The sequence below is a fragment of the Gossypium hirsutum genome, chromosome D12 (assembly GCF_007990345.1).
Source record: "Gossypium hirsutum isolate 1008001.06 chromosome D12, Gossypium_hirsutum_v2.1, whole genome shotgun sequence".
NCBI lineage: Eukaryota > Viridiplantae > Streptophyta > Magnoliopsida > Malvales > Malvaceae > Gossypium > Gossypium hirsutum.
This window is the reverse complement of record NC_053448.1, coordinates 61,868,896-61,881,219: the sequence shown is the minus strand read 5'-3', so window position 1 is coordinate 61,881,219 and position 12,324 is coordinate 61,868,896. Positions and strand designations below refer to the sequence as shown.

Sequence of the window (12,324 nt, the reverse complement as noted above, 5' to 3'; positions counted from 1 at the left end):
TTTTGGGTATTAAAAAATTTGCTTAATCTAACTCGGTTAAAAAAAAATTAAGTACTTCAAAGTTGGAGTCACATTTCGATGTAATATGCTTTTATATATATATTAATTTTGGGTCACATAAAATCAATATTTAAGATTATCCCTTGTTTTTCTCTAAATAATATGTGTTTGTTAGTACTTAGAATATCTAATCATTGTGTTCTATATTGTTCATATGTAACTTATTAATGAAGCAATTAGCATTATACTATGCATGAAAGCCTTTAAGAATGGAAAGCTAGATTTTTACTTTTAATGATAAAAGGACGAAATCTAACATAAATTATATATTTATATAATAAAAAAAAACTCTTATATCAATAAATTTGTTATCCCGCCCTGCCAATGGCACAAATATTGAAATAAACTCAAGAATGTACTAGTTATTTAAACATGTTACATGTTATATATATGGGGTTAAAATCCATATACTTTTTTGATTTCTCTAGTTTCAAAATGCACCATTATTTGACCTTTGACCGTCCAAAAGAGTTGCACAACCATTGGTCAATTATTGCATATTTACTTATTATTAATAATAATAGTAACTCAATGAGGCTTTGATTTTTGTCTTATAAAAATTACACGTGAATTATTAATTAGTTTATTTGAGTTTAATGAATTAATTGTAGCTTTAATAAAGACATAATCTACACCCAATCAAAAATCTTATAAGTAAATAACGATGAATATTTTTTTTATTCAAGTTTATAAACTCATAAGGAAATAATTTAGTGATTTTTTTTTTGTTAACAAACAAATTTGTACATAACTTTAAAGTAACGAATAAAATCGTTATAATTATTATTATTAAGTTTGGTTCCCCACTCATGGAAACTTGAGCTTGTAGAAGAGATAGATGAAACCAAAAAAAAAAAAAAGAAAAAGGAAAAAGCGAGGTGGTAAAAAGCTGGTGGTGCATGGATTTTATGAGAAAGTTCATGTTACGTACGTTTGATTTTGCTATTTTCAGGGCCAAGCTAAAGCATGCATGCATCTAAAATTTTGCTACTTTAACTTTAGTTTTGGCTTTAACTTTATACAACATAAACAACAATTTAAAAGAATCTGTGATAAAAAAAAATTAAAAAGAAGAAGCTGAAAGTGCAAACTTTTGTGATCAATAAGTAATCTTTGATACGTGTCAAAATTAGAAAAAAATATATGTATATTATGAAAGTATTATAATTTTTTTAAATTTAAATTACAATTTTTTTTCACGATATATATCATTTACTAGTGTTTGAACTTTGAAGAAACCAAAGGGAACTAAGGCCCTATCTAACTTTTCTTGGAATAGCCCACTCTCATAGATACTTCATAGCTTAGTTGTATAAATCTAACAAGTAAACATTTATAACGCAAAACATGATGGATGGTGATGGAATGTGTCATTGTGTTTGAGCGACCTACTTAAATTTTTTTAAAAAAAATTAAGGGTTTTAATTAATTTTTTTAATTTTAGGAGTTTAATAAGAATTTTTAAAAAATTACAGGCTTAATTAATTTTTTTATTTTAAAAAATGATTAATGAGATTTTACAAAAAAAAATTATAATTAAAGAATTTAAAAGTTTAAAATTTTGAGTAGGGCTAATTAAAATTCTGTAATTATTTATGTATAGAATATATAAACATAAAACAGTGCTACGCCGATAGTATAAATGTAAAAAATTATAAAAAATTAAAGTTTATATACAATATTATATAGTTTTGATATTTATTTTTAAAAGAAATTGTTAATATAAATGTAAATTTATAAGAAATTTTAATCACTATAGTATAATTCAACTTTTGTTATATGCAATTATAAAGTGGTCAGAAAAGGGAACAAGAACAGCAATGGTGTGGTCGGGTCTCTCCCATCATCTGAACTATAAAACAAAAATAATTTAATAAAGAAAAAAATATGAAAAATACAACACAAGAGAATAAATAAATATGCCAAGACAAATTTTGAAAATAAATTAAAGCGAGTTATGGTATATTTCTGAGAAGTGAAACAAACCTTAGAAGTGTCACATCAATTGAAAGGAATGAATAAATGGTGGAGCCAAAAGAAAATATTTTAAAGGGCCGAAATTAAATTGTATATTTTTATGATGATAAAAATATAATTTCACACTATATCTTTATAACTTTTAAAAGATTAAATCATTTTTTTATTATTTTTTGGAGTCAAAGTGTAATTTTATCATTATTAATTTAAAATTTTATAAGTTATAAAAGATAAAAATAAAAAAAAATTCTATTTTAAGGGAATGTTTTAAAATACTTTTGCAATATTTTAAACTGTAAAAAATTTACCGAGTACTACAAATATATTTTCGAGTAACTATAATGCAAGATTAAATCAAAATGAGGAATCAAATGAAACTAGAAATATATATATTGTACAGCTTGAATCTAAATACCTAAAAATCTACCAACTTCAGGCAAGATAAATATACAAATTTAAATACTATAACAGGGATGTAATAAATGTATTAAGTGTTAAACAGTGAGCGGGAAATTCAAAATGCAAATCAAATTAATTGTAGCTATATATATAAAAGAAAGAAAGTCAAATGGTAACATTTAATACAAGTCTTTTCTTTTTTTAATCACAACTAATATAGATGCATTTTATTGAGATGAGCGTTGTTTTCAATAATTCGTTAGGGCTGTTTATGATGATGATTGAGGTTATATTTAGTATAATTAATGCATTATTTACTCTCGTTTTATGATTAATAAAAATTATATTGTAAGGGTTTTGATCGTTTCTCCCAATAATATTCTTTTTAAGAATAGAATTCGTATTCTCCACTTGAAAGTTTAATGCACTTTATTACTACACCCAACACTTATTGATACGAATCATTTATAATCGTCTCAATATTGTTATATCACATGATGTAGATGATTTGTATCCATTAACGATTGTATTATTTTCAAATACATTTTCCTAAGATTAAACGTATGTCTCAAGGCGATTTTAAGGGGGAGGGCAGGTAGGGGCATTGTCTTCCCCAAATCACAAATCATGTTAGTCCTTTTATAAACAGTCCCCCTCAAAAATAAAAAAAAAATTGATGAAATCAAATATTATATTTTAACTTCTTAAAATTTTATAATTTAATTCTCGAAAAAAAATTCACCCAAACATATAGATGACTTGTATCTCTACTAATGGTTGAATTATTTTTGAATCTTTATTTTTAATGTACTAAAATTTATGATTCCTTTAAATAATTTACAAATCAATGTAGTTGAACGTTAGAGAAAAAAAAAATGAAGATATATATATGTAGGGTAGAGTAGGGGCAGATGAGAATAAAAAAAAATATAAAATGCATGGGAGATTCACTTATTACGCAAAACTTGGCAGATTCCGACTACACAATATTCCTGAGTTCTGACTACATTTTCACTAACTCTTTTGAAACCCTATCTTAAATTTCAATATTATTATTGAATCATAGTTTGCTGATTTATATTTCAAATTCAAAGTGGTCCTATTTCGCGGGGGTATGAACAAAATAAAATAAAAATTATTCAGTGGGATTAGACCGTTGATGAGGCAATGCCAGCAGCAGCAGCATATGCATCAGATCAGGTTTACCCATATACTATAAATTTAATTAATTAAACCATACATTTTTATCTGCAATATTTGGACAAAACATCATGAGTTTATGCATCGATCATCGTACTACATGTTATAAAATTTATAATAATAATAATTAAACAAGGTCTTTTTTTTTTTGGGGTTTCTCTCTCTTTCTTATCTGTTGTTGGGTGGGGGTAGTATTATTTGGTGGTGGTGACTGTGTCAGTTTCTTTCATGCATGTGTGTACATGTTTTGAAATGTCAAATGTGAGAATGGGCGGTGGAGGGGAGAAGACTGAGATTGGGATTTTTGTGTGTGTGTGTGTGTGGGGTTAATAGCAGCCTGGCTATGGGACATACCCCCTCTTCCACTTGTCTCCATGTTTGGTTTTGTATAATTTAGGGTTTTGGTGGAATAGACTAAAGATGGAGTGTGTGAGGATATTATTGGAGGTTGGAAAAAGGAAGGATGAAAATGAAAGTGAGGGCAGTGGACCCATTTGTGTATAGGCTATAATAAAATCAATCAAATGATCATTGCTCTATATACTCTACAGTGTTAGACCCTGAGACTCACTCAGTGTGTGCTAGAGTTAAAGATAAGAGACTGGAAGAAATTGAAGGGTGGGTGAAAGAGGGAGAATTTGGTTCTCAATTCACAACGAATTTGTATTTCGGACATGTAACACCCCTTACCCGTATCCAACACCGGAATAGGGTACGAGGCATTACCAAAACACATACACTTGTAAACGTATTTAACCGAGTTATAAAATTTCATCAAAATTAAAACTTTCAAAATAATTAACATGTTTCTATAACTTTTCACAATATATCCTCAAAATATTATAATCATAATAATTAGGGCCTGCGAGACCCGATACATACTCATGCAATTTAATGCTTCATTTCCATTTCATTCAATTCGCAATTTCTCATGCTCATAATTTAAATCATATCACTAGAAATTTCCATTTAATTCACGTACAATTCAATGACATCAAATTCAAAACTAATACGTATTTACCATTTAACTCAATGTTTATTGATTATACCATTCAATAACACATTTATGAAATTCTCAATTTAGCAATGAAAATATCACTTTAGTTTGAATAACAACATCGTCCTGATATAAATACACTACCACTTATCCATTTACTTTAATTCTTTTGGGCCCATTTGTCACTTACCATCCTTAATCAAATTAGGGAACGGTCACGGAAAATTGAGTACTTCACTTTCACTTTGCCATAGTATAACTATGGTCTTACGTATGATCACTTATCACTTGTCCCTGATCAGATAAGTGTAGCCACCTATCACTTTGTTTCTTGATCAGATAAGTGTAGCCACTTATCACTTTGTCTCTTGATCAGATAAGTGTAACCACTTATCACTTTGTCTCTTGATCAGATAAGTGTAGCTAAAGCTATCACTTATCACTTTTCACTTGTCACTTGATCAGATAAGTGTAGCCGAAGCTATCACTTATCACTTTTCACTTGTCACTTGATCAGATAAGTGTAGCCGAAGCTATCACTTATCACTTTGTCACTTGATCAGATAAGTATAGCCGAAGCTATTACTTATCACTTTCCACTTGTCACTTGATCAGATAAGTGTAGCTAAAGCTACCACTTATCACTTTGTCACTTGATCAGATAAGTATAGCCGAAGCTATTACTTATCACTTTCCACTTGTCACTTGATCAGATAAGTGTAGCTAAAGCTACCACTTATCACTTTGTCACTTGATCAGAAGTACTCAAATCCGGCGTTCCGCTCAATTTGATCATTTATTCATATATCAGGCTTACCAACATGTGTTAATTCATAAACCATTCATGGTATTATTTCATGCCAAATCATATACTGAATATACCATACACACATACTATGAAACTTTATTTTCACACATGAGCTTAAACCATGACCAATAATGCACAAAAATAAGCATCATTCATATTTCATCGTTTATGGGTTATAATCAAACATATGACCATTTATACACGAATCATTCATATATTTCCCAATTTTCCTCCTCCTCCTCTCCATTCCACATCCTTAATGTGTATAACACACTTAAACAACATTAACCATAATTTCAATATTCACTAACATGTATATTCAAAGCTGTTTATCCGAGTCAGAGTCACTAAATTATTTTTATCTGGAGCTACAGAGCTCCAAATTAAGATCCGTTAATTTTCCCTGAAACTAGACTCACATATCTTCATACCATAAAATTTTCATAATTTTTGGTTCAGCCAAATAGTACAGTTTATTCTTTAAAGTTTCCCCTGTTTCGCTGTCTGACAGTTCCGACCACTCTTCACTAAAAATTAATTATCTCATTGTACAGAATTCGGATGATGTTTTAGCTTGTTTCTTATAAAAATAGACTCATTAAGGATTCTAACCATATAAACTATAACTCATAATCATTTTTGTACAATTTTTAATGATTTTCCAAAGTCAGAACAGGGGAACCCGAATTCATTCTGACCTTGTCTCACAAAATCTATTATATCTCATGATTTACAATTCCATTGCTCACATCATTTCTTTTATAAGAAACTAGACTCAATAAGCTTTAGTTTCATATTTTATTCATCCTCTAATTCAATCTCTACAATTTTTGGTGATTTTTCAAAGTTACACTACTGCTGCTGTCCAAAACTGCTTTAGTGCAAAATGTTGATTTCCATTTTGCCCCAAATTTCACAGTTTATACAATTCGGTCCTTTCTCAATTAACCCCTCAATTAATCTAATTTTCTCAATTAGTACTTTACTAGACATTATAAGTTGTTACACAACTATTGAAATTCAGAATTTCCACATATAACTCTATCTTTAAACTCTTTTACTATTAGGTCCCAAACATTCACTTTCTATTCAATTCTTTCAATAAAATCAGCATATGAACAATTTAAAGCTCTAATTTCATGCTAAATCATCATATACTTCCAGCACATATTCATATCAACTTTCAACTTCTTTCATAAAATCAAAAACTAATGGATTTAACAAGTGGGCCTAGTTGTAAAAGTCATAAAAATACAAAAATTTCAAGAAATAGTCAAGAATTGAACTTACTTGTAATAAAAATATGAAGAACCAGCTTGAAGAAGCCCTTCCATGGTGTTTTAGCTGATGAGAATTCAGAAAAATGAAGAGAAATCTGGATAATTCCACTTGGGTCCTAACTTTATTAAGCAAAATTTGCAATTTTCCAATTTTGCCCTTAATTCTCCTTACTTTCTTGCTGATTTCATGCCTCTGCCGTCCAGCCCAAATAGACTTTGGGTCTATTTGCCTTTTAAGCCCTCTTCCTTTTATCATTTAAGCTATTTAATCATTTCCCAAAATTTTGCATTTGTTACAATTTAGTCCTTTTTGTTCAATTAATTATCGGAACTTTAAAATTTCTTAACGAAACTTTAATACTAACTTTTTAACACTCCATAAATATTTATAAAAATATTTATGGCTCAGTTTAAAATCCTCGAGGTCTTGATACCTCATTTCGATTCTAATTATTTTAATATTTATTTCTAGTGCACTATTCACTATTTCAAAAATTTTCCTAACTTCATATTTAACTTATACTTACTAAATTAATAATATTTTCTACCCATTTGTCGAATTTAGTGATCTCGAATTACCGTTCCGACACCTCTGAAAATTCAAGCCATTACATTTTTTTTTTCGTCGGATTTGTGGTCCCGAAACCACTGTTCCGACTAAGCCTAAAATCGGGCTATTACAGGACAAGTCTGTAAAGTGTTGTTAGATCAACGGGTTAGTGAACATGTTACCATTTGAGCTAGTAGGTTGTGTGGAACACGTATGATTTATTTGTTTAAGTAGCTGAAGAGAGGTTCCAATTTTGTGATTGTGAACCCACTAGAGACAATACCAAGCCTGTTTAAAGACTTTTTCCAATAAATCAATCTACTCTAAATAAAATGAGTTTATATATTTAAGTGAAACTTGAATTAAAAATTTCTTAAATTTTCATCATGTCTAGCAACATGCAACATCTAATATGAGATTTTATTATAGCGGGATCCTATGGGATTTTTTTTTTAAATCAATGGTTATGAGTCAAAGATAGAAACGAGGAGGCTGTAGCCGTTTGATCAAGCCATGTCAAAATCTATACAATTGTACGGGTGATTTGAAACTTGTTAAATAGATTACCAAATTCGTTGTTTTTCTCTAAAAATTAGTTTCTTTCCCTTTTTAGTGTTGAAACCAATTGAGTTAATTAAAAGATAAACTCATATTCCTTAATGCAAATCTTACCTGACATGATCAACAGTAAATTGGTGTTCTTTTCTCCCTTTTATTTTAAAAGTTAGTTTAATAAAAATCTTAGGATAATAAGATCTTGAAATACATTCCACCCTATTAACAAGTCTTTCATTTGGGATGTGTTTATAATATGCATAGATGCGTAGGCCATAAATACTTGCTAACCCAATTATTGGTCGAGCTCGTTCTTTCCAAGCTAACTAAATAGATCTCTTCCGAAAGCAAATCAAATAAATGGACTTTAGAGTTTAGGGGCAAACTAATAGCAATTTTATTTTGTTTCTTAAAGTATTTACCGAAGTAAGTTCAGTAATTAATCATCTGTAGTCCGTAGATTTATTAAGGGAATAGATGTTGACCACGAGTTTTAAAGTTACTCTGTATTCAAGGTGAAAATTAAACCCTCGACCACCGATTTAGGAGCAAACTAATAGTGAGGTTAAAGACGATCGCAAGATGATATATACAGATTATATATAATGATTTAAAAAAATTGTTAATCTAGAATATTTGTCTAATTCAATGGCTCGGAACAATATTATTTTTAAAATTTAGATAAACTTGAATTTATTTTTAATTTAAATGTATTTTTATTTAATTTTAATTAAGAAAATTATTATATCTTAATTACTAGTAATATACAAAATCTCATAATAACTTTTTTTCAATTTTCAATATTGTAAATTATGTTTGTGAATACAAATCTAAAAATAATCATAATTATTATAGTTTCTATTTCACAGATTTCTTTGAATAATAAAAATAATTAACATATATAAAAAAATATTTAATATAATGTTTGTGATCCTAAACTGTTCATACTCTTTTTACAATTTAACTAATTAAAATTTAAGCGTGTTGGAGCCCACAAACCTAATTGAGTTACATGTAAATTGTAAAGGGCAGTGTGAAGATTTTGTACTTTTCTACAAGACCTCCTGCCAATAAAAAATGCCTTCCTAAATTTATCTTCAACTTGCTAAAAGCCCACATCTAAACTAGGGTTTAAGTTTGGAGCCCAAAATCCTTAATGGGCCATTTTATAAATACTTTTTCACAAGTCCTCCATATTTTTCTTTGGAATTTTGGAGAACAATGACATGATACTTAACTTGGCTTGCATTAAGGGCAAAAGCAATCAATTTCCCAACTTTTTTTATGGTCAAACTTTCTGGATTCCTTTTTCCCATTGCTTTCGTAGAAGCCAAACAGTACAACAAACTCTCATCCCAAAGTTAAAATACGTTGTTAGTCCCTTTGACAAAATTTAAGATTTAGTCTATATACTTAAATTTTAAAAGATTAAGTCCTTTTACTTTTTTAATTTAAAAATCTCAGTTAAATCATTAAAATATTAAGTTTTCTCATAAAAAAAAATATCAAATTGACACGTTGATTAGGCACTTCTCTTATGTAACGAGTCATTTGATTGATGAAAAAAAAATATGTTAATTAGTTGATAAATTTTAACGAAAACATGGTAATATTGATTGGATTAGAATTTTTAAATTGAAAAAAATAAAAATAAAATAGGGACTAAATATCAAAATCTATGAAAGTATAAGGACTAAAAAAACAAAAAAAACTCAAAAAGTACAAAACTTATGTACTGCTTTAATCCATTTCATTAACCAACCTGATAGATATAACCCAACAATCGCAGAGCTTATAATAATAATACCACATGAAACTCGAAACAATTATTTAAATTTAAAAATCATATAAAAACACATGTAAACTTCATATGTGAAATAAAAAGAATACTTGAAGAGTTGGTGGAAATATATAAACTTGGTCTAAAAGTACACCAATACCAGTACCGCATCCATTTTCCACAATTTTGCTCACAATTTGAGTGACTTAAAAGCATAGCGAATATGTATATTATATGCTCAACATTTACGTTGCCATGGCTACTATATATGTAGTCCCATGAATCTTTTCATACCCTCATCGTTTTCACATTTTTCTGTTCTTATATTCCTTATTTACTTTTAAATTTTGATAAACCAAAATGGCTGGTTTTTCACCGAGAAAACTCTCTTTTTCGATTATTTTCCTCGGGCTGATGACGGTTCTAGGGTCACAGGCGGCATTAGATGTTCATTATTATGATCGAACATGTCCTGAAGCTGAGAAAATTATAAGATACACTGTATTGAATGCCTCCATGCATGATGCTAAAGTTCCTGCTCGGATTCTTAGGATGTTCTTTCATGACTGTTTCATAAGGGTACGTATGTTGTTGTTTACGTCTTTTTAGTGTCAAAATGTGTAGCCATTCTTAGGTTGAAATGATTTTTCTTGGGGTGGTGACAGGGATGCGATGCATCGGTGTTGTTGGACTCCACTCCGCAAAATCAAGCGGAGAAAGATGGTCCTCCTAATATCTCTCTTCGAGCATTCTATGTGATTGATGACGCGAAAACTAAGCTTGAATCCGCGTGTCCGAAGACGGTCTCTTGTGCTGATATAGTCGCCATTGCAGCAAGAGATGTAGTAGCAATGGTAAACATTGAAAAACCCTTTTAAACGAAATTTCTATAATTAACCTTGCAAACTGTTGAAGGGAAGTTAACTATTTTTGGAAAAGTTTTGAAATGTTAGTGTTTAAAGTTGACAAATCCCTCCAAGGGTCGACATTATCTTCATGGGTCGAACCGAAGTTTTGTCTCCCGAATCTCTAAAGGGTTCGAGTGCCTTGAGAATCTACTTGAAGAGATGATAGATTCATAAAATAAAACCATCTTGGATTGAACCGTATGTGGTGCATTATCCCTTCAGAAATAGTGACAATTTATCAATGATAGGATTTGAATCTCCAACTTATAAGATATAAGTCACTTGAGGGGATCTATATACTATGGGTTGGGGGTTCAACCCATACAATTAATGATCACCATTTTGGTAGGTGTTTAATTCTACTAGTCACTCTTGTCTTTTGAATACGCCGTTACTTTAGGTAGTCTTTTAACACATTCTAACTCTTTACGGAGTTGAGATATTAGAATCCCAACTTAACTCGGAGATAATATTATTGACCCGATAAAGTATCAATTAGTTTTAGATGCATGAAATTTCTTGAGAAAGAGTTAGCTAGCCTCCTCTCCTCTCCCCTTCCCTCAACACAAACGCACAAAACTGAACATTTCTTTGTTTCCTACAGTCAGGAGGGCCTTTCTGGAACGTACTTAAAGGCAGAAAAGATGGCAGAATCTCCAAGGCTTCCGAAACCATCAACTTACCAGCCCCAACTTTCAACGTTTCAACACTCATTCAAAGCTTCACTAAGCGAGGTTTAGGGGTCAAGGACTTAGTAGCCCTATCCGGAGGTCACACCCTAGGATTCTCACACTGTTCTTCATTCCAAGCTCGGCTCCATAATTTCAGCTCGGTTCATGACATCGACCCTACAATGAACCCTGAATTCGCAGAAACACTGAAGAAGAAATGCCCGAAACCAAATAAAAATGGCAATGCAGGACAGTTCTTGGACTCCACGGCATCAACTTTCGATAATAATTATTACAAACAACTGTTGGCAGGGAAAGGTGTGTTCGGATCCGATCAAGCCCTGTATGGTGATTATAGGACTAAATGGATTGTTGAATCATTTGCTAATGATCAAAGCTTGTTCTTCAAAGAATTTGCCACGTCGATGGTGAAGCTTGGGAATGTAGGGGTGATGGAAAATGGAGAAGTGAGATTGAATTGCAGAGTGGTAAATTGAGGGCTTGGGAAAAAGAGAGAGAATGAGAGAGAATAACAGAGATTGAGCGGCAATAAAAGACTGCTTTCTTTTTTCTTTGTTTCGTTGTGTGAATTCATGTTGTGATTAATAAGTTTCTTGTACTTTAAGGTACATAATGATTGGTGTATTATGTACCAGAAGAAATAAAATTTACTGTAATAATCGACCTGAAAAATATTTTGGAGCCATATTGGAAAGTCTGCCAACTTTATTATACTTCGCTTTACGTAAAGCCATCATTTGCTTCTTTATTTTTGGTAAAATTGTTGACGAAAATGTACCCATTGCATTATAATACTTTTCACTGTAGCTGACACCTAATGTGAAGATAAATAAACCTGATAAAAACTGAAGGAAAAGTAAATCTGAAAAGCCCTTATTATAGTATTTTTTTTATTGTTTTATAAATAGGTTTAATGTTTTGAGAGTTGCTACGTATCCTCACTTCTGATCGGTAGATTTCGTGTCTGTGTGGCCATTGTAAGTATATTTTACCAGAAAGCAGAAAACAGGTACATGTTCAATGTAGTGATATATCCTGCAATTTATTATTGCTTTATAGTTACATCTGTTGTGCATTATTTCTCTTGTTTTATTGTGAATTACAACCAATCATAATCG

The 12,324-nt window shown here is 30.3% G+C and overlaps 1 protein-coding gene across 1 annotated transcript; it reads left to right on the top strand.

Moving 5' to 3' along the window:
* The first annotated feature begins 9,586 nt into the window (after positions 1-9,586).
* Positions 9,587-11,878, top strand: LOC121224414 (peroxidase 66). The gene is made up of 3 exons (XM_041107713.1): positions 9,587-10,185; positions 10,272-10,460; positions 11,119-11,878. Exons 1-3 carry the CDS (start codon positions 9,967-9,969, stop codon positions 11,680-11,682), a joined length of 972 nt encoding a protein of 323 aa, XP_040963647.1. The 5' UTR covers positions 9,587-9,966; the 3' UTR covers positions 11,683-11,878.
* The last annotated feature ends 446 nt before the right edge of the window (positions 11,879-12,324 follow it).